The sequence below is a fragment of the Geotrypetes seraphini genome, chromosome 3 (assembly GCF_902459505.1).
Source record: "Geotrypetes seraphini chromosome 3, aGeoSer1.1, whole genome shotgun sequence".
Taxonomy (NCBI): domain Eukaryota; kingdom Metazoa; phylum Chordata; class Amphibia; order Gymnophiona; family Dermophiidae; genus Geotrypetes; species Geotrypetes seraphini.
This window is the reverse complement of record NC_047086.1, coordinates 90,685,429-90,708,161: the sequence shown is the minus strand read 5'-3', so window position 1 is coordinate 90,708,161 and position 22,733 is coordinate 90,685,429. Positions and strand designations below refer to the sequence as shown.

Here is a 22,733-nt window from a genome sequence, read left to right as displayed (position 1 = left end):
TATCTCCCTCCTGCGAAATCTGGTTCTGTTTACCCTTTTTGTTTCTAGTTCTGCACTCTTCGGGCCACGTGAGTGAACATGCTGCCTTCGGTGGCCTCATAAGCTTTCCCTTTGCAGTGACAGGAAGCTGTGTAGCAAAGGGAAAGCTTTTGGGGTTGTCAAAAGCAGCATGTTTATTTCACTCACGCTGCCCATGGCCCAAAGAGTGCAGCGCTTGAAACGGAGTAAAAAAGTGCCAAATCCCGGCGATGGAGAGGAGGATATTCTGTAAAGGGTCCACAGGCCACCCCAGAGGTCTTGGAGGGTCACAATTGGCTCATGGACCTTATAGTGAAGACCACTGGTCTAGAGAGACTCAAGGAAAGAAAATTAGCAGGTAAGAACTAATTTACATTTTCTTTTTCTTTCAGTGGCTTTCTGATAGAAAAAAGAGAGCATTACAAAAGAAAGATGTTGGTAAGTAGGCATGGCTGTTATAAAATTGTCATAGAAAATGTGCACTGAATAGTTCACATGTAGGCACTGGACACATGATAGTGAACACAAATAAGTTGAATGAACATAAGTAAATTTTAGTAGTACTGCCAGTCACTGGAGTCCAGTTTTAGCTTCTGCTATTCAATCCGCTCTTACAAGCAGAATTCAGTTACTGTATCTTGAATCAGGCTTTGACAAATTTTCTTTGGCGTTAGGAGCCAGTGGATGAGACCGCTCTTCCCTCTTTCCCTCCTTCCCATTGTCTTCACCAAAGTTGAGGAGCTATGCCCCCCTAGGATGTAAGTGTTATATAAAGGGTTGCCATACCAACAAATATGCACCCCTCCATTTCTTAGTTCCCCGTATCTGTCTGGCCTCCCAACAGGCCAGTTGGTAAAGTTGATTTCTCCAGCGCCAGAAGTCAGGGGAATCCCCCAAAGTCCAGTATTGCATGATACATTTCTTCGCTACTAAACATATTTTACGGCACAGGGTCTTCGCACCACCCGAAATTGGCCCATAGACTCCTGGTACATCAAGAACCAATTGAAACACCTCGAAAGGCGATATCCAACAGAAACTCAATATACGAGAGTTATTTCATAAATAATGCACACTATTTTTTTTTTTTAATTTACATATTTATATTTTTTTCAAAGTATAAAATTCGCACACGACACAAAACTCTCCAGTAGGGTTAAAACTGTGGAGGAATGCAAAGAACTACAAAGGGACCTGAACAAACTGAGTGAGTGGGCAAACAAATGGCAGATGAGCTTCAGTGTAGAGAAATGTAAAGTCTTGCACATAGAGAAAAGAAACCCGATGCATAACTACATGATGGGGGGGGGGGGTACTGGGAGAAGGCAAACTGGAAAAGGACTTAGGGGTTTTAGTGGATAAAACAATGAAGCCGGTGGCACAATGTGCAGCGGCCTCAAAGAAGGCAAATAGAATGTTGGGCATTATCAAAAAAGGTATCACTACCAGAACGAAAGAAGTTATCCTGCCACTGTATCGGGCGATGGTGCGCCCGCATCTGGAGTACTGCGTTCAATACTGGTCACCGTACCTTAAGAAGGATATGGTGATACTTGAGAGGGTCCAGAAAAGAGCAACAAGAATGATAAAAGGCATGGAAAACCTTTCATATGCTGAAAGGCTAGAGAAGCTGGGGCTCTTTCTCCTGGAAAAGCGGAGACTTAGAGGGGACATGATAGAAACTTATAAGATCATGAAGGGTATGGAGAAGGTAGAGAAGGACAGATTCTTCAGACTAGCGGGGGCAACAAAAACAAGAGGGCATTTGCAAAAATTGAAAGGAGACGGATTCAAAACAAATGCTAGGAAGTTCTTCACTCAGAGGGTGGTGGACACCTGGAATGCGCTTCCAGAGGAGGTGGTAGGGCAGAGTACGATTTTGGGTTTCAAAATGGGATTAGATGATTTCCTGAAGGAAAAGGGGATTGAAGGGTATAGTTAGAGGGTTACCATAAAGGATATTAAATGATTAGGGAATAGAATGTTTTAGGTATAAGATCACTTACAGGTCATGGACCTGGGGGGGCCGCCGCGGGAGTGGACTGCTGGGCATGATGGACCCATGGTCTGACTCGGCAGAGGCCCTGCTTATGTTCTTATTTCTTTACAATCCTTCAATATAGTCTCCCTGCTTTGCAATGACCAAGTCACAACGTCCAGGAAGCTTCATTATTCCATCCAAGACACCGTTTTGTTCAGTTACTGAATGGCTTGGGTACCGGCGGAAGAAAGCTCTTCTATAGATGCAAAACGATGTCCACACATAGGTTGTTTCAACTTTGGAAAAAGGTTGAAGTCTGGTGGACTTGTGTCTGGACTGTAGGGAGCATGAGGTAACACCTCCCAGTCGTATTCGCGTAGTTTTTCAATGATGAGTGGAGAGCTCCATCTTCCCCATGATGAACTCAATCAAAAGTCAAACAAATGATGATTTTTGCTTATAATCATGAAGACATCATCATCACAGACAAAGTTCCATGTGGAAGAAGTGTCACAGCAGTGTATTTTTTTTGCAAAAATTGCGCAGAAAAATGCACAAAATCTGACATCAGTTGCTCTTGGCTGGGCCACTCATTCTTCACGACAACGCTCGCCCACACATAGGGAATGTCATTAAAAACTATACGAATACGGTTGGGAGGTGTTACCTCATGCTCCTTACAGTCCAGACATGAGATCACCAGACTTTGACCTTTTTCCAAAGTTGAAACAATCTATGCGTGGACATCGTTTTGCATCTCTGGAAAAGCTTTCTTTTGCCAGTACCCAAGTCATTTGGCAACTGAACTAAAACGGTATCTTAGATAGAATAATGAAGCTTCCCGGATATTGAGACTCGGTTATTGCAGAGCAGGGAGACTGTATTGAAGAATTGTAAAGAAATACTTGGAAAAAAAAATAAAACTTGTAAATTTAAAAAAGTGTGCTTTATTTATGAAATGACCCTCATAGTTCGCAATACGGTGCCAAAAGCATTGTATAACTGGGCACAACCACATGGCATGTTCAAAGGTATTGCCACCCTGCCCACATTTAAAACACTTTGCTGTGGGCAAACCCCCGCTGTGGTACAGCAGTTTCTGGGTGAAATAGGTCCTATAATATTCTATAACCAGTTTCACGTAGCTGCACACTGGTAGTCAATCAGGGAATGCTATAAATATTGTCAATGAATGCCTTTTGTGTTAGTCACCTGCAGCTCCTTCTCCCACCCTTCTGAATGTCCCTGGGTGGTAATAGGTAGAATAAGGCCTTATAAATCCCCGATACTGTAATCTCCAGCTCATTGACCTGTATAAAGAAGGCACAAAGGCGAGTACTCACCCGCTGAGCTAAAAGTTCTGGAGGGTACATGGACCAGTAGTGTAACAGTTAATAATAATCAAATTGTGTGCCCCAACCATAACCCACTATTTCACTAATCATCTCCAGGGACATTGGATCTCCCGTCTCCCCCAGAAGATGCTCCACCATCTAAAAGCCCGCTCTCTCATCTCCTGGAGGAAATAACACATTACCCCTTAAGGACAGGAGCTCCATCTGTCCAGGATTCCCCCTTCCATCCCCCCCCAACAATTTAACCCACCATCTCCATATCGCCTGTAAGGGGCACAACAGAATGTTATCTCTCAACATCTGCTCCCTCTTCAGATGTAACAAGATCAAAAGAGGAGCGGGCCCATAATGTGCCTGCTCCATGTTAAGTAGGGTATACCTGGTCTCATTGTGTAGCCACCCCCCACATGGCGCAACAGACAATACTTATTATAAAGTTGTATGTGAGGTAATCCCAATCCACCCTGGTGCCAGCCCTTCATCATATTGTCAAACTTTAATTTTGGTTTATTGGAGGCCCAACAAAATCTACCATCCAACTATGCAGTTTTCTCAAGTCCTGGTGCAAGGTAAGGGGCAAGGTCTGGAGCACATATAACCATTTGGGCAAAATCATCATCCAAATCAAGCTAATCCTATCCAAAAGTGAAATGGGAAGATCTCTCCAACTCTCCAGCAACAATCTCACCTCCTGGAGCAGGAGCAGCATGTTCAGCACGTACAGTGACTCCGTCTCCAACACCATCCCCATTCACACCCCTAAGTATTTAAAGGAATTCTCTGCTGGAAGAGGAAGTGACATCACTGATGTGGCAAGACACGAGGGAGTGAAGCATCGACTGCAGTGATATTGGAATAAAAACCCATTTTAGGGAGCTGTATCCCTGAGAAATTGACATCCTCCTTTGAGTTAAAGTGCCATGGCTGCATGGTAAAAGCTTGACTTGTATCACTTTGCTGGGGGCAAAACTGGAGCTGGTGTTGAAAAAGATCCTAGCTCTTCTCTATCCAGGTCAACTCCCAGTCGGCATTCTACAGAGACGCCCTGTCCTCTGCCCCAGTAAACCATTCCCCTGCTCTCACACTCCACCAGCCATAGCTCTAACCACACACCACACCTATTGTCCCTTGCTTCCATTCAGAGAAAGTCCAGCTGAGTATGTCCCAGATCTTCAAGTTGTAGGCTCTGTTTCCTGATGCACTCTTCTATTGGCTGTCGTCCAGCAATTCTGCATCCATCGCTACCAGGTCTTCGATCCTGCTGTTTTTTCTCAACTGCTCCTCTGACTCTCGCTTTGGAAGGTGATCCACCCCCATCAATTCCAGCGCTTTCCATGCCTCTCCAGCAGTCTTCACTCTTTTCGTGTGTGCTTCCACAGTCATCACTAACGTGAAGGGGTGCAACTATCGATTATCAGTAACACTCCTTGTGCATAAACTGAGTGACCTCCCTGAAATCTCTCCACCTGTCCAAGATGACTGCCGAGATGCCTTGAGATATCTTGAGTTTAAGATCCTGTCATTTATAGGTGCTCATCTTGCGTGCCGCTTGTAATATCTCCTCTTTCAAGGCTAAGCTGGCAAAACACATTATAATGTCCCTGGGGCTATTATTAGAGGGTCGCCACAATACTTTGTGGGTTCGTTCAAATTGCAGGTCAGGAAGGGATGCTTTGCTACTGCATGCCAAGCATAGCAAGTCCATGCAGATGGCCTGGGTCATCCCCTGGGTGTCTCTATATGCTCTTCCTCAGGCACCCTCCTGATTCTCAAATTGCACCTTCTGGAGTGATTCTCCAGGTCCTCTATCTTGTCCCACAGATCTTTCTCGATCTGGTGTGTAGAGTCCTGTTGCTGCTGTATTGCAATCACATCTTCGCCACCTCATCTAGCCGTGTCTCCTGCCTTTTCCGAAGAGCAACTATTTCTGATTTGGTATCGGAGACTGCTTGTTTTAAATTAGAGTGCAGCTCCTCTTTCATCTGCAACAGGGTCAGTAAAGTACTTGGCACATTGTGGTCTTCTATCAATTCAGTGTGGACAATTAGAAAAGGGATGGTTAACAAGACTAAGTTATTATACCTCTGTATCGCTCAATGGTGCGACCTCACCTTGAGTATTGTGCTCAATTCTGGTCTCCTTATCTCAAAAAAGATATAACGGCACTAGAAAAAGTTCAAAAAAGAGCGAACAAGATTATAAAGGGGATGGAACTCCTCTCGTATGAGGAAATACTGAAAAGGTTGAGGCTCTTCAGCGTGGAAAAGAGACGACTGAGGAGAGATATGATTGAAGTTTACAAAAGTCTGAGTGGTGTAGAACAGGTACTTGGCTCGATTTGATGCAGTTAAAAAAAAAAAAGAAGATTTACAAAGACATGGGGACATTCGACAAAGTTACTTTTAAAACCAGTCGGAGGAAATATTTTTTCACTCGAATAATCAAGCTCTGGAACAATGTGCCGGAGGATGTGGTAAGAGCAGTTAATGTAGCTGGTTTTAAAAAAGGTTTGGACAAATTCCTGGAGGAAAAGTCCATAGTCTGCTGTTGAGACAGACATGGGATGGTAGGTAACATGGAATGCTGCTACTATTTAGGTTTTTGCCAGGTACTTGTGACTTGGATTGGCCTCCACAAAGATGGGATACTGGGCTAGATGGACCATTGGTCTGACCCAGTAAGGCTATTCTTATGTTCTTATCTGTGCCGCTGATGCTGCCACACCACCTTTAGATTTTGGCGCTGCCATATTGGATATCTTTGTGGGGCTCACTGGTGAGATTTTATGGGCTTCAGCTACACTGCCCACATAGCAGTAAGCCTCCAATTTTCCCCGTTTTCTGCCGTCTCTTTAAAGCATCTCTGTTGCTAGAACTTTTTCCAGAGTCATTGCGGGAGTTAATCCTGGAGTTCCCGCAGACTTTGGCTGCTCAGTGCACGATTGAGTGCTTCACGGGTTCAGGCATCATTTTTTTTTTCCCCCTCTCATCCAAATCCGACTGCTTTAATTACAGAGCATTGGGAGGTCCCGAAGGGCTCCTTAAGTGGGGCTAAGACAATGAAATTGTACCCCATGGCTCCTGAATTTCAGCACTTGTTTGTTCAGCCTAAGGTGGACTCGCTAGTAGCTCAGGTTACCAAGCATACTTCCCTACGTAGTGAAGGAGGTGTAGTCTTGAAGAATGCGCAGGACCGCAAGGTGGATATAGTCCTAAAATATCAGTTTGAGGTCTTAGCCTTGGGAATTAAAGCGGCATTAGTAGTCTCTTTTGTGGTTTGTGCCTACAACACCAGAGTCTGTCGGATCTCAGGCATAGATAATGGAATGTGCCCCTAGATGGTTGTGGCAGGGATTGAATATGTGGTGTACACTCTATATAACAGTATCAGAGTATTGAGCAGGGTCTCGGACTATTTCATCTCCACCTGCAGAATGTTCTGAAATATGGTCATGGGTAGGAGATTTGGCTTCCAAAGCCACTTTAAGCAGGCTCCCCTTTAAAGGTCAGATGCTTTTTGTGGGCATAGTGGTCAGAGTTTCTCAGACAATTCCATGGCGGTGGCTTATGCCAATGACAGGGAGGTACGAGAAGTGTTCCTCTGCATCTGGAAGCTAAGATGATATTCAGTTGGGCAGAGCTCCATCTGCAAGTGAATTCTGCGGTGCATGTAATGGGAGTAGACCATGTACAGGCTGATTATCTCAGCAGAAAGACCTTAGACCCAGAGGAGTGAACACTGTCCCAGAGAGCATATGACTGCATAGTCCGATGCTCGGGGTGTCCAATAATCAACCTCATGGCATTGGCAGGGCATCAAGAAGGTGGACTGATGATGTTTGTTTTTGTTTTTTTTTTTTCCCAGCAGAAGATTTGAGCCAGAAAGTGATGGATTAGATGTCCTGATTCAGCCATGTGTCTGCTGTACGTTTTTCTCCTGTGGCCCATGATAGGCCGGGTCATCTGTCAGCTAGCAATCCACTGTGGACAAGTAAGCCTGGTGACTCTGGATGGCTATGTCGACTCTGGTACCGGATCTAGTGCACCTGCAAAAGCTTCCAATGCACAAGGATCTTCTGTTATAGTGTCCAGTTCCCATATAGAGTCTGGAACACTTTGATCTTACAGCATGGCTCTTGAGTGTGCAGCCTTAGTGTGAAAAGGCTATTCAGAGATGGTTATTGCTATCCTTCGTAGAGCCAAGAAGCCAACCACCATTGCTACCTATGCTAAGGCCTGCAGGTTGTTTCATCAATTGTGTGTGAAAGTTCAGATGGAACCTTTAAGAGCTCTGGTGTCGGTGGTTTTGGATTTTCTGCAGGCCAGCCTGGAAAAGGGGCTGGCATTTGGATCCCTTAAAGTGCAAGTGGCGGGTCTCTCATGTTTCAGAGCATGGTTGAGGCCTCCAATAAGATAAGTTTCCCTTGTGGAATCTTAACATCATCTTAAGTGGGCTCAGCAAGTCGCCTTTTGAGCATTTGAAAGTGTTACTGCTGAATCTGCTCGTAACAGTAAAGGCAGTTGTTTTTTTTTCTCGTAGCCATCATACCTGCAAGAATAATATTGGAGATACAGGCACTATCATGCAGAGAGCCATCCCTTAGATTTGCAGAAGTTTCTCTTCACACTGTTCCTTCGTTTTTGCCAAAGGTGATATCGACATTTCATGTTAATTAGGAAGTCGGGTTGCCTGCTTTCCAGACCATGGGTACCAAGAAGAGGAACAATTTTAGAAACTGTTAAATGTGCAGAGAGTTCTTCGATACTTTGAAGTAATCAATGATTTTCACCTTTTAGATTATTTGTTTGTCTTAACCAGTGCTGCTAGGCTGGGTAAGCCAGCATCTAAGGTGACCATTTCCAGATGGATTCGTATGGCTATTTCATTGGCATACATTGGCTTTGGGAAACGGCTGCCAATTTCCTTGAGAGCACACTCCACTAGGAGTGTGGCATCTTCGTGGGCAGTTTCTTTTGAAAAAATTGGTAGAGAAGCTGCATGGTCCACCCTCCATACTTTTACAGAGTTTTACAGGGTGTATCTGACAGCATGAAAGGATTCTGTTTTGGGGTCCTTTATTTTAAGGGCAAGCTCATTTGTCCCATCCTAGACACAGCAGACTGCTCTGGTACGTCACCTACAGTCAGGACTCGTAGATAACATTGCATCAGAACGGAAGATTAGGTTCTTATTTCAGTAATCTTTCTGGTAGATGTGTCTAGGACTCCTGATGCCCCGTCCTGTCAGGAATTCACTTACATACTACCTCGAACACAGTGTATGTCCACAGCTGGAATTTTTCTCTTGCCAGTCTGATATGAAGAGTAAAATATCAAACGTGTTTTAAAAAAAAAAAAAAAAAAAAGTGAGTCTCTCGGAGCTCCATAAGTATTAGTGCTGGTTGCACTTTGACAGATGGGATTCGTTCCACCTGGGTTTACATTATGGACTAATTTTACTTGGTTCAGTTTTGTTTTACAGTGCAGAGCAGAAATGTATTATTAGGAATGATCCCCATATCCCTCCTTCCTATTTCTTATGTTGTAGAGATGCTTTCATATAAACTTTAGAGAGCACTACAGCTACCGGAGAAGGAGGCAGAGCTGAAGAATGTAAATTTCATCCTTCTGCAATACAACTTGCAAATAAGGGGAAGTCAGCTACATTCAGGACTCCTAGACACATCTACCAGAAAGAAGATTATTGCATTGAGGTAACCTAATCTTCCATTTGCAATTTTCAGTCAGAAGGTCTGTTAAGTAAATGGCTAGCTAAAATAGGGGTCTGGTGGCTTGCCTGATTCTTAGGTAATAGGAGAGGATTGGTGTGCTAGCCTTGAGATCTCCTAAAGGCTTAATGTTAGGAACTGTTGTGCATCAAAATTAAAAATGGAAAGCTATTATAGAAATTGTTGATTTGTTTTTGTTTGCTTTTTTAGATATTCGGAGAAGAATTGAACTTATTCAAGACTTTGACATGCCCACAGTTAGCACAAACCTTAAAGTGTCAAGAAATGGACAGTATATCCTGGCAACTGGTAACCGTTTGACTTTTTTTGCACATAACTATACTTACATATATAGCAAGTGCTGGATAGTTTTGATCTACGATTCCGGGGTCTGGGCCAATCAGGGCCTTAGGCCCTTCCCCAGTGCATCCCATGATGCACCTGGAAGGGGAAGGCTCGCCATTCATTGGAGGCGGGCCTGCTGGTCGGAGGAAGTAAGCATCCCTCCGGCCAGTCAACTCAATAAGGTACTTGGGGGAGTCCGGGTGGGCTTTTAGGAGATTTGGGGGTTTCCAGCAGGAGGGACTGGGCATCCCTTCTGCTGGGGGATGTCTTGGAGTGGTGGTGGCAGGAGGAATTGGGCAATTCTCCTGCTGTGGACATTCAGGGGCAGGGGGGGTGGCTTCAGAAGTTCTAGCAGGAGGGACTGGGCATCCCTCCTGCCTGTAGTCTTCAGGGGGGCAGATTCCCTGCCGCTACATCAGCTCAATGGCAACCCGATTCTCTAATCGGCGTATGTGATGTAGACGCCGGATAGAGAATTGTGGTGTTAGGCGGGCTTAGGCATCTGTCCGTGAGGACAGACGTGATTCTATATTGGACGCCCGTGTGCGATTCTCAAAAGCCACTTAGGCGGCTTCTGAGACTTGTCGTCCAATACAGAATCCGGCCCTTTGTGTTCAAACAGGTGTAAGTTATATCCCCTGAAAAAATCTGAAATTTATTTTTCTAATTTTAAGGAATATTAGAAGGAAAGAATAATTGTCATGCGAGTTAGAAGAGTGGAGGATCACTATTTAGCATCAATCATACTTACTGTAAACTGGGTGAGCAGGACAGTTCAGGGGGATCGAGACTGTGTCTAGTAGTATCCCTTCATAAACCTTCATCCTCTGGCCCCTTGCTGGACTCCTTTGCATCCATTGAATATGGCTGTGACCCCATGATTTCTGCTCAAATATTTTGACACCACTTGTACTTTTGAAGAGTTAGAGTGGCCCGAGATAACATGTGACTTTCTCCCTAGCCATGGAGAAGCAGATATATAGTCCACCTCCAAGTATGTCATAGGAATGCTTTAAGCTCCCAAGTGGTTCTTGGTATGCCAGGACTGGGAACAGAAAGAAGTGGTTACCAGAAGACAATGTGTTGGGAGTGTGTTCTGATCTTAACATAGTGGGCTCCCATGCTTGGTTTGGGTATAGTGGCTTTCTGTTGTGAAGCAAATGTAAATACCTGGGTTTAGATTTAATTGTAACATTATTTTTATTTATTTATTCAATTTTTTTAGCCAGTCTTCCCAAAGGAGCCCAGAATGGGTTACAGAGTACATCCAAAATAATCGAGACAGGACAGAGATGACATAATTTACATAAATTACAATATAGACATGACAGTTTACAAAATAGATTTTGAACTATTGTAGTCTGAATGTATATGCCCTGTCTACTTTTCTCAGATGATCTTGTTTTTCCAGGAACATACAAGCCTCGCATTCGCTGTTATGACACTTATCAACTGTCCCTGAAGTTTGAAAGATGTTTGGATTCAGAAGGTTAGTAAAATAAAATGTAAAATTTGCAATTGCCACCAGAAATAAGAAATACTACTTTACATGATGATGTCAAACAACTATTCACATCATGGTTATCAAAATGGCTTATTGCTGTTCTTATATTGAAACAAGACCTTGTTAATCATACCTAGAGCAGGACACATGCAGCTTACTAGTGGGTTTAAATGACCGAAAAAATGTTCCCTTTTTGCTATCCCATTTGCATTGACCAATATTTTGAAAACTTGATCATTGACCAAAATGTGCTAAGAGTCAGGGAAAGAGTTTCTCCCTGTTGGTTTTATATTACTTCTTATTTTATTTTTTTATATGTTTATTTTGCTTCTATATTTTTTTTTTCCAAATTCTTTATTCATTTTTCCATCTTACATCAAGTACACAATAATATATCAGTTAAAACTTGAATACATCACTTGACTTTCCTTATAACATCATAAAATACATAAATTTATACCCCCCACCCACCTTACCTTCAAATATTTTAATCAAAAAATATCATATAAGTATTATATTTTTATGTACATAAGAACATAAGAATTGTCACTGCTGAGTCAGACCAGTGGTCCATCATGCCCGCAGTCCACTCATGCGGCGGCCCTCTGGTATAAGACCAGCCCCCTAACTGAGACTAGCCCCATCAGCGCACGTTCCTGTTCAGCAGAAACTTGTCTAACTTTGTCTTGAATCCTTGGAGGGTGTTTTCCCCTATAACAGCCTCTGGAAGAGCGTTCCAGCTTTCTACCACTCTCTGGGTGAAGAAGAACTTCCTTACGTTTGTACGGAATCTATCCCCTTTCAACTTTAGAGTGTGCCCTCTTGTTCTCCCTACCTTGGAAAGGGTGAACAACCTGTCCTTATCTACTAAGTCTATCCCCTTCAGTACCTTGAATGTTTCAATCATGTCCCCTCTCAATATTCTCTGTTTGAGGGAGAAGAGGCCCAGTTTCTCTAATCTTTCGCTGTACGGCAGCTCCTCCAGGCCCTTAACCATCTTAGTCACTCTTCTCTGGACCCTTTCTAGTAGTACCATGTCCTTCTTCATGTACGGCGACCAGTGCTGGTCGCAGTACTTCAGGTGAGGGCGTACCATGGCCCAGTATTGATTAAACCTTTAATAGAACTTTATACCATTCCCCCTCCCCCCTATGTATAAATGTACTTTCAGAGGAAAATGGTGTCTAATCATTGCAATAACTTGTCAATGGCCCCCAAATCTTTTTAAAATTATTATAATTCCCTTTTTGTAGAGCAATTGTTCTTTCCATTTTGTAAATGTGACACAACGAATTCCATCAGAAGGTATAGTTAAGTCTACTGTAATTTTTCCAATTACTGGTGATATGTTGTAAGGCGACTCCTGTCATAATCAATAAAAGTTTATTGTTGCTTGATGATATTTGACTCTTTGTTCTCATTGACATACCAAACATAATTGTATCATATGATAATGTTACATGGTTTTCTAGTAAACAATTAATTTGAGACCAAATTGATTTCCAAAAGGCCATGATACAGGGACAATAGAATATTAAGTGATCTAAAGTCCCTGCTTCCAGATTACAATGCCAGCTTCTATATTTTTTAATATATATACAGTGGTACCTCTGTTTACGAGTGCACCGGTTTGCGAGTGTTTTGCAAGACGAGCAAAACATTTGCAAACTTGGTGCCTCGTAAACCGAGCGCGCCTCTATTTGCGAGTGCCCCCCCTGCGAACCGGCACCCCCCCCCGCTGCCATCAGGCATCCCCCCGCCGCGACCTGAGGTCCCCCCAACCCACCCGAACCCTCTTCTTACTTTGATGTAGCCTCCGCACCTGCACCAGGATGTCCTGTGCTGTGCTGTGCCCGAAAATCTGCCTCCGGTGCTGGGCCTTGAGCATGTGCGCATGCTTAAGGCCCAGCACCGGAGGCAAATTTTCGGGCACAGCACAGCACAGGACATGCTGGTGCAGGTGCGGAGGCTACATCAAAGTAAGAAGAGGGTTCGGGTGGGTTGGGGGGACCTCAGGTCGCGGCGGGGGGGGTGCCCAATGATGGTGGCGGGGGTGCCGGATCGTGGGGGGGGGAGGGTGCCGGTTCGCGGGGGGGCCTTCGGGGGGAGCAATGCCGATTCTTGTGGGGGGGGGGAGCAGCGTTGCTGGCCTCGGGGGGGGGGGGGGGGGGGGGTAGAGGGTGGGAACCTATCAAAGCGAGTTTCCATTATTTCTTATGGGGAAACTCGCTTTGATAAACGAGCATTTTGGATTACGAGCATGCTCCTGGAACGGATTATGCTCGTAATCCAAGGTACCACTGTATTTTGACTTTCATCTTCTGTAGCCACCACCTCCTCCCTCCAGTCTCTTTACTTCTCTTCTTTCAACATTTCTCTTCTATTCCTACTTTTTTTTCAGTTGGACTTCTCCTTCCAGTTCTTTCACAAACCTCCAGCATCACCATGTCTTTTATCCAGGCCATGACACTTCCTTTTGAATTTGGGGTAGCCCCAAATTCAGAATTTGATGCTGTTAACGTGATGCCCTGATTGTGACCTTAGAGGCATCTGTAGATTTCTTTTTAACAGTTTGCTTTTTTTGATTTGTAAAAGTGTTCTAATACTTGCCTGGCCATATTATCTGAGAAGATTACCATGTACATCTAGGGTAGCTATGTCCTTTGAGGTATACTTCACATATAGGTAGGCCAATACCTCAGTATATTCACTAAAACCATGCCTTTCTTGAATGCTAAAAACATTTATCTCTGCAGTGTTTACTGTTTCCAACTGGACCTTCAATGCAAGGCCCAGGGAACAATGGCGGCTATACTCTCTCGAGGAACGTAGGGAGAGGGGAGATATGATAGAGACGTTTAAGTACATCACTGGTCGAATAGAGGTGGAAGACAACATTTTCCTTCTAAAAGGGCCCTCGTCCACAAGGGGACATCCGTTGAAAATCAGGGGGGGGGAAATTTCATGGGGATACCAGGAAGTACTTCTTCACTGAAAGAGTGGTGGACCATTGGAACGAGCTCCCGGAGCAGGTGATCATGGCCAGCAGCATACAAGATTTTAAGAATAAATGGGATGCCCACGTTGGATCCCTACGAGGGTAGCATAGAGGAGGGCAGATTGGGGATGAGTGATAGAGTGTAGATTAGGGGAGGGTTGTTGGAGTGGGCAGACTTGATGGGCTATGGCCCTTTTTTGCCGTCATTTTCTATGTTTCTATGTTTAATGGCAGCCCTCAGAGGTCTCTGGGACAGCTCTGTCTTTTTTTTTTTTCCTGCTACTTTTTACCCAGCTCAGAACAGAAGGGAAAAAATGTAGATCTGCATGCTTGAAGGACAAGGCATTTCTCAATAGACAAAAGTGAAATTTGAAGGTGGGCTGGTGGAGATGGAGGTCATTGGCACATGCTGGTTAGTAATGTCATGACCCAACATGGGATGATATTTGACTGCTCTCCTTCAGCTCATTAGAATCCAAAGTGTCCCTGGCTTAAAAATTATATAAGACCACTGGACTAGAGTGACCATTGATGAAATTGCAAGGATCTATTTCATGTCTTGATTAACAAAAAAAGAAATCAAAATGAACCTTTTTCATGCAGTAGCAAGAACATAAGAACATAACATAAGCAATGCCTCTCCTGGGTCAGACCTGAGGTCCATCATGCCCAGAAGTCCGCTCATGCGGCGGCACAACAGGTCCAGGACCTGTGCAGTAATCCTCTATTTATACCCTTCTATCCCCTTTTCCAGCAGGAAATTGTCCAATCCTTTCTTAAACCCCAGTACTGTACTCTGCCCTATTACGCCCTCTGGAAGCGCATTCCAGTAGTCCACCACTCGTTGGGTAAAGAAGAACTTCCTAGCATTCGTTTTGAATCTGTCCCCTTTCAACTTTTCCGAGTGCCCTCTTGTTCTTTTATTTTTAGAAAGTTTGAAGAATCTGTCCCTCTCTACTCTCTCTATGCCCTTCATGATCTTATAAGTCTCTATCATATCCTCTCTAAGTCTCCTCTTCTCCAGGGAAAAGAGACCCAGTTTCTCCAATCTCTCAGCGTATGAAAGGTTTTCCATCCCTTTTATCAGGCGTGTCGCTCTCCTCTGAACCCTCTCGAGTAACGCCATATCCTTCTTAAGGTACGGCGACCAATATTGGACGCAGTATTCCAGATGCGGGCTCACCATCGCCCGATACAACGGCAGGATAACTTCTTTTGTCCTGGTTGTAATACCCTTCTTGATTATACCTAGCATTCTATTTGCTTTCTTAGCGGCCGCTGCGCAATGTGCCGTCAGCTTCATTGTCATGTCCACCATTACCCCCAAGTCCCTTTCTTGGGTACTCTCATTCAATAACATCCCTCCCATCGTATAGTTGTACCTTGGGTTTCTGCTTCCCACATGCAATACTTTACATTTCTCAACATTGAACTTCATCTGCCATCTCACCGCCCATTCCCCCAGTTTGTTCAAGTCCCTTTGCAATTCTTCGCATTCCTCTTTAGTTTCAGCTCCACTAAATATTTTTGTATCGTCCGCAAATTTTATTATCTCACACTTCGTCCCTGTTTCTAGATCATTTATGAATATATTAAATAGCAGCGGCCCGAGCACCGAGCCCTGCGGAACACCACTCGTGACCCTCATCCAGTCCAAGTAGTGGCCCTTCACTCCTACCCTCTGTTTCCTACCTGCCAACCAGTTTCTGATCCATCTATGTACGTCTCCATCCACCCCATGATTCTTCAGTTTCCGGAGTAGACGTTCGTGAGGCACCTTGTCAAAGGCTTTTTGGAAATCAAGGTATATGATGTCTATGGGGTCTCCCCTGTCCATCCTTTTGTTAATTCCTTCGAAGAAGTGCAATAAGTTAGTTAGGCATGATCTCCCCCTGCAGAAACCATGTTGGCTTGTTTTCAGAAGTTCGTTTCTATCCAAATGTTCATCGATGTTTTCTTTTATCAGTGCTTCCGCCATTTTCCCCGGAACCGAGGTCAGACTCACCAGTCTGTAGTTTCCCGGGTCACCTCTTGATCCCTTTTTAAAGATGGGCATGACGTTGGCTATCTTCCAATCCTCCGGGATCATGCCTGTTTTCAAGGATAGGTTGCAAATTTTCTGCATTAGTTCAGCTATCTCCTCCTTTAATTCTTTCAAAACCCTTGGATGGATTCCATCCGGACCAGGGGATTTGTCAGTTTTAAGTTTTTCTATCTGCCTGTGTACATCATCAAGGCTCACTTCCATGGATGTTAATTTTTCTGCTTGATTTCCATTGAAGATTTGCTCAGGTTCCGGTATGTTGGTTGTGTCTTCGTTTGTAAATACAGACGAAAAGAACATGTTAAGTCTTTCCGCGACTTCTTTCTCCTCCTTCACCGCTCCCTTCCTGTCTCCTTCGTCCAGCGGTCCCACCTCCTCCCTAGCTGGCTGTTTCCCTTTAACATATCTGAAGAACGGTTTGAAATTTTGTGCCTCCCTGGCTAGCCTCTCTTCGTACTCTCTTTTGGCTTTTCGAACCACACTGTGACATTCTTTTTGATACTTCCTATGCTCTTTCCAGTTCTCCTCAGTTTTGTCCTTCTTCCATTTCCTGAATGAATTTTTCTTATTGGCTATCGCTTCCTTCACTATTTTAGTCATCCATACCGGGTCTTTTGTTCGACTCTTTTTGCGCCCCTTTCTGAATCTGGGGATGTACAGATTTTGCGCCTCGCTCACCGTGTCCTTGAAAAAAGACCAGGCATGTTCTACCGTTTGCCATTTCTTGGAAGTGTTCCTAATTTTCTTCCTTACCATTTCCCTCATTGCTTCATAGTTTCCTTTCCTGAAGTTGAAAGTTGTCGTTATGGTTCTCTTTCCGTTCGGTATTCCTACTTCAACCTTGAACTTGATCATATTATGATCGCTATTTCCCAACGGTCCCACTACTTCCACTTCCTTTGCAGGTCCCATTAGCCCATTTAGGATTAGATCCAAAGTTGCATTTCCTCTCGTCAGTTCTCTAACAAGCTGCTCCATGAAGAAATCTTGTATAGCCTCCAGGAATTCTGTTTCCCTGGCGCATCTTGAGCTTCCAAGACTCCAGTCTATCCCGGGGTAGTTGAAGTCTCCCATAACAACCGTGTAACCTCTTTTGCATTCTCGCTTCATCTCGGCATCCATTTCTTTATCAATATCTCTGGTTTGCTCGGGTGGACGATAGTATAAGCCCATCTTTATTTCATGCCCTTTCCTACCCGGTATTTTAACCCATAGCGATTCCAGTTTGTTGGTCGTCTCCGCTGTGTCCATTCTTGGCGATTGTATGCTTTCTTTTACGTATAGGGCTATTCCTCCTCCTTTCTGTCCTGACCTGTCCTGGCGATAGAGCTTGTATCCCGGCAGTGCTGTATCCCAAGAAACTAAAATACAATTTGCCCTAGAATCTTCTGAACATTTTACTATTTTACTGTTTAAAAAAAAAAATAGGTGGGTTTTAACATTTGGATTTTACGTTAATAGTTTTCATAGTTATTTCCTGCTATTTCATTCCCTCTCTGTCCTTTGGTTATAAAACTATTAACTCCTCCTCTGACTTATTTTAGCAACAGAGAATAAATGTTGTTTGTGCTGTATGGGCTGATGTGTGTAATACATAAGCTGTCTCTTTTGTTTCTTTCAGTTGTTAAATTTGATATTTTATCAGAAGATTATTCAAAGGTATGTTAAGTTTATTTCAGATTTTATGAATAAAATAATTGACTAACTTCAAAGCAAGGAATACAATTCTATATTATGTTTTTCCAGAGCCTCAGTCTCAATATGGTGAATTCATTTCACCCTTGCACAGCATGCTTTTGAATGAGAAATGCTTTGTTTTAAGGAACTGTTTATTGCATAGTGAGATTAATGAGGAAGGAGGAGACAAAGCGACCTTGTGGTTTGGATAGACAGTCCATCTCCAGCCACTTGGAGTGACCTTGGGTATGTTGCTTTCTTTTCCAGTGCACAGCAAAGACTGAGGCACTCAGATTAATCAAAGGGCAGCTATTTATTTGCCAAAGTTCCCTTTTATAATGAACCTGACAAATGAAAAATTGCATTTATGCTACTTTATTTGACAAAAACAGCTCTCCAGGATGAAGCAGAACATTGCAAGCTGCATTGCATTCCATAAGAACACAAGAATTGCCATACTGGGACAGACCTAAAGTCCATCAAGCCCAGCATCCTATTTCCAACAGTGGCCAGCCCAGGTCCCTAGCTAGATTCCAAGCAGTAAAGCAGATTTCTTTAGCACTCTCCAGACCAGTAGAGGTTAACTTTACGATTGGGTATATATCTAATCATGACCAGCAGGTGGAGACTGAAAACAAAACTTTGGGACAGTATATCCTAGCCCCTCCTCTCTATTTCCCTCAGTCTTCTTTCAGTCTCCAGCAGGTGTTGAGTGATCTGTACCCATCTCCCTTGGTAGGGCTGTTGGAATTTGTTTAGAGGTTTATTGTCCCTGTTTTTAGCCGGACGGAGCTTGGACGGACTCTGTTTGGGGGTTCGTCCGACCTCGGGGGGTGTTAAACCCGGCGGGTCACGAGCGGGGTCCCTCCCCCCACTTCCTCCACCTCCCCATATTTTTTTAGAGGAGCCTCAGCAGTAAGCCTTGCCCCCTAAATCAAGCAAGGCATATTGCTTCGAGAGCCTGTGGAGTCTGTTCTGTAAAAAAAAAAAAAAAAAAAAAATCCTGAGGTAGTGCTGGTCTGGAGGGTTGTATCCCTTTAAGAAAACTGTATTTTACTGTATTTTTTCAACTAACCGGCACTTTTTTTACAGCTAGGTCGCGTATGGAGCAATGAGCACTTCTAAAGGGAAAAAGTGCTCATTGTGCTCCAGACGCGAGGCACTCGCGGCCGGCCTGTGCAAGCGGTGTTCAGGCCGGTGCGGTGGAGGAGCTCCGTCGGCAGCGGCTGCAGGCGCCCAGAGCTCCCCGCCGATGGTGCCTCGCGAGTCGGCAGGGAACGGTGGAGAAGCCCGGTCTTCTCCGTCCGCCCACGGAGGGATTCCCCGAGCCGCCGACGGTCGGGTTTTAGAGGATTCCCTCTCAGCTGATATTTTGACAGCTGATGCCGGCTTGCCTGTTTTAGCGGCTGAGACTTTTCAGGTCTCTCAGCCGCTGCAGGCTATGGAGGGAGCTGTTTTGGCGGGAAAGACGCCATCTTCTCTGTCTGGCCCCTCCATTTTGTCTTCCACCTCAGGTGACCTTCCCCCTGTTTTGGCTAAGCAGGGGCAGGTTTCTGCTGGGTCCCCTGCTGTGGCAGGGAGTCCCTTGGGACCCTCGGGGGGTTTTTTCCCCTGATTTTTTCTTTTCATTATGCAAAGCCTATTTTCAGGCGGCTGGGGGGTCCCGGTTGCGCCCAGGGGGTCTCGGGGGGTGGGGTTTCCTCCGCGCTCCCTGCGGCTTTGCCTCTCTCGTCTGACGTGACGTCCCCTCCGCCGCCTCTCTTGTCCAAGCGTCCGCGGGTGTCGTGGGACGAGGATTTGTGGTCGGAGGAACGTGTCGGTCTGGAGGAGGACCTGGACCCTTCTGAGGAATTCCAGGACCCTCTGGAGGGGACGGAAGCTGGCGGCGGGTTGTCGGGTTTCCCGTTCTCCAGTGACGAGGCGTCCGTGGTGCGCCTTTTTCAGAGAGATGAGCTGCCTGACCTTATTCAACAGGTTTCTTCGGCTTTGCGTTTTGAGGACGCGCCGCCGGAGACTCCGCGTGTGGGGGACCCTCTGTTACGAGGGATCCGTTCCGTTTCCCGCTCTTTTCCTATGCATCAGGATATTCGGGATATTATTCTTGAGCAGTGGAAAACGCCGGAGACGCCGTTTCGGCTGGCGCGCAGCATGGCTCGCCTGTATCCCATTCCTGAAGGGGATCGGGCTACGTTAGCTTCGCCAGTCGTGGATGCGGTGGTCTCGGCTATTTCCAAGCGGCATACCGTGCCTGTTGAGGGCGGTTCTGCCTTGCGGGACTCTGAGGAGCGCAAATTGGAGACCATCCTTAAGCAAAATTTTCAAGTCTCTGCCTTTGGGGTCCAGGCGGCTATTTGTGGGGGACTGGTCGCTCGCGCCGTGTTTCGGTGGGCGGAGCGGGTCTTGGATCGAGAGTCTGACGACTGGTCTCTGGTGGATCAGGAGGTAGCGAAGATTGAGATGGCTGCCTCATTCCTCTCGGATGCTCTGTATGATTTGGTGCGGATCTCGGCTAAGTCCATGGCTTTTGGCGTGGCCGCAAGGCGTGTGTTGTGGCTGCGCGCTTGGGCGGCGGATGCTGCGTCCAAAGCTAAGCTTACTAAATTTCCCTTTCGGGGGTCGTTTTTATTTGGAGAGGACTTGGATAAGTTGATTCAGACTCTGTCGGACTCGAAAGTTCCCCGTTTGCCGGAGGACCGTGCCCGCCCGGCGTCTCGGGGTGGTGCGGCCCGGGGGCGTTTGCGGGAATTTCGCAAGTATCGCCCTGGGCGTGGGGCTGCTTCTTTCCAGTCTCCGGGGTTTTCCCGGGGTCGGTTCTTCCAGCGCATGCAGCCCTTTCGGGGGGCCCGTCGGGGGGCAGGGAACCCCTCCGCCGGTTCCCCCGCTTCCCGTCCTGCACAATGACGCCTTGCCGGCGCCCCCCTTGGTTCCGGTGGGGGCCCGGCTGCGCGACTTTTTTCCCAAATGGGCCGAGATCACGTCCGATCAGTGGGTCCTGGAGGTGGTGCGGGACGGTTATGCCCTGGAGTTCGCCCGCTCTCTGCCGGATTTTTTCCTCGCTTCTCCGTGTCAGACTCCTGGGAAGACGCTGGCGTTTCGCCAGACCCTTCAGCGCTTGCTAGATCTCAGGGCAGTAGTTCCAGTGCCCCCCCCGGAGTGGGGCACGGGCAGGTACTCCATTTACTTTGTGGTGCCCAAAAAGGAGGGGACTTTTCGGCCCATCCTCGATTTGAAAGGGGTCAACAGGGCTCTCAAGGTTCCCTCTTTCCGTATGGAAACGCTGCGGTCGGTCATTCTGGCGGTTCAGCCGGGGGAGTTTCTCACTTCTCTCGATCTGACGGAGGCCTACTTGCATGTTCCTATTCGGACCTCTCATCAGCGTTTCCTGCGCTTTGCGATCTTGGGTCGGCACTATCAGTTCTGTGCGCTTCCCTTTGGGCTGGCCACGGCTCCCCGGACGTTCACCAAGGTGATGGTGGTCGTCGCGGCAGCCTTGCGGTCGGAGGGCATTCTGGTACACCCCTACCTGGACGACTGGTTAATTCGGGCCAAGTCGTTGCAGGAAAGCTCCCGGGTTACGGCTCGGGTGGTGGAGTTTCTCCGGTCGCTGGGCTGGGTGGTCAACCTTTCCAAGAGTCGGTTGGTTCCGGCTCAGCGTCTGGAGTACCTCGGGGTGCTGTTCGACACCTCCTTGGGGAAGGTCTTCCTCCCAGAGGCCCGGGTGAGCAAATTGCAGTCTCAGATTCGCCTGCTTTTGGCGTCCCGGTGTCCTCGGGCGCGAGATTTCCTCCAGGTCCTGGGGTCGATGGCGGCGTCCCTGGACGTGGTGAGGTGGGCGCGGGCCCACATGCGTCCTCTCCAGTATGCTCTGCTCCGGAGGTGGTCTCCCCAGAGGCACGGGATGGATGTTCCGGTTCCCCTGCGAGGCTTGGCGCGCTGCAGTCTGCGTTGGTGGCTCCGGACCCCTCACCTAGTTCAGGGGGTGGGTCTGGATCTTCCGCGGTGGACGGTGCTCCTTACGGATGCGAGTCTCCTGGGTTGGGGGGCCCAGTGTCTGGGTCACTCAGCTCAGGGAACCTGGTCCACGGAGGAGGCCTCCTGGTCGATCAACGTGTTGGAGACCAGGGCGGTCCGGCTGGCGCTGTTGGCTTTCCACTCCCTTTTGTTGGGCAAGTCGGTCAGAGTCCTGTCGGACAATGCCACGGCGGTGGCTTATGTCAATCGTCAGGGGGGCACCAAGAGCACTCTGGTGGCGCAGGAGGCGGCTCGGCTCATGGTTTGGGCGGAGTCGCATCTTCTGGACCTCTCGGCCTCTCACATTGCCGGGGTAGAAAACGTTCAGGCGGACTTCCTCAGTCGTCACTTCTTGGATCCGGGAGAGTGGTGTCTCGGCGCCGAGGCGTTTCAGTTGCTAGTGCGTGCTTGGGGGCAGCCCCTGATGGATCTGATGGCTACAAGTGGCAACGCCAAAGTACCCCGCTTCTTCAGTCGTCGCAGGGACGGTCTGGCCGAGGGTCTGGATGCTCTGGTCCAACCGTGGCCAACGGAGGGGCTGTTGTATGTGTTCCCTCCTTGGCCATTAGTGGGCAGAGTACTGCTTCGCATTGTTCGCCATCCGGGGCTGGTGGTCTTGGTGGCTCCGGATTGGCCTCGTCGTCCGTGGTATGCGGATCTGGTGAGGCATCTGGTGGCGGATCCTCTTCCTCTGCCTCTCGGGTGCGATCTTCTGACGCAGGGTCCCATTCCCATGTTCGACCCGTCTCCCTTTTGTCTTACGGCTTGGCTCTTGAAAGGGGCCGCCTGAGTAAGAAGGGATATTCCGACAAGGTGATCTCTACACTTTTGGGGTCCCGGAGGCTTTCTACCTCTCGGGCTTATGTACGGGTTTGGCGTCTGTTTGAGGAATGGTGCCGAGCGCGGGGAGTGGTCTCCTTTCGCGCTTCTCTGCCTAACATTCTAGAGTTTTTGCAGGATGGCCTGGATAGGGGCCTGGCCTGGTCTTCTCTTCGGGTTCATCTGGCGGCCCTGTCGGCTTTTCGGGGGCTGGTGACAGGTCAGCGTTTGTCAGCCATTCCTGATGTGATTC

The 22,733-nt window shown here is 46.8% G+C and overlaps 1 protein-coding gene across 2 annotated transcripts in view; it reads left to right on the top strand.

The window, feature by feature from the left end:
• Window positions 1-22,733, top strand: part of NOL10 (nucleolar protein 10) — a 203,103-nt gene that overhangs the window by 8,949 nt on the left and 171,421 nt on the right. For both annotated transcript variants that reach the window (XM_033939293.1, XM_033939294.1), the window contains exons 2-5: window positions 411-456; window positions 9,293-9,391; window positions 10,839-10,916; window positions 17,595-17,632. In XM_033939293.1, the coding sequence (XP_033795184.1) occupies window positions 411-456; window positions 9,293-9,391; window positions 10,839-10,916; window positions 17,595-17,632 (261 nt within the window). The remainder of the gene's footprint in view (window positions 1-410; window positions 457-9,292; window positions 9,392-10,838; window positions 10,917-17,594; window positions 17,633-22,733) is intronic.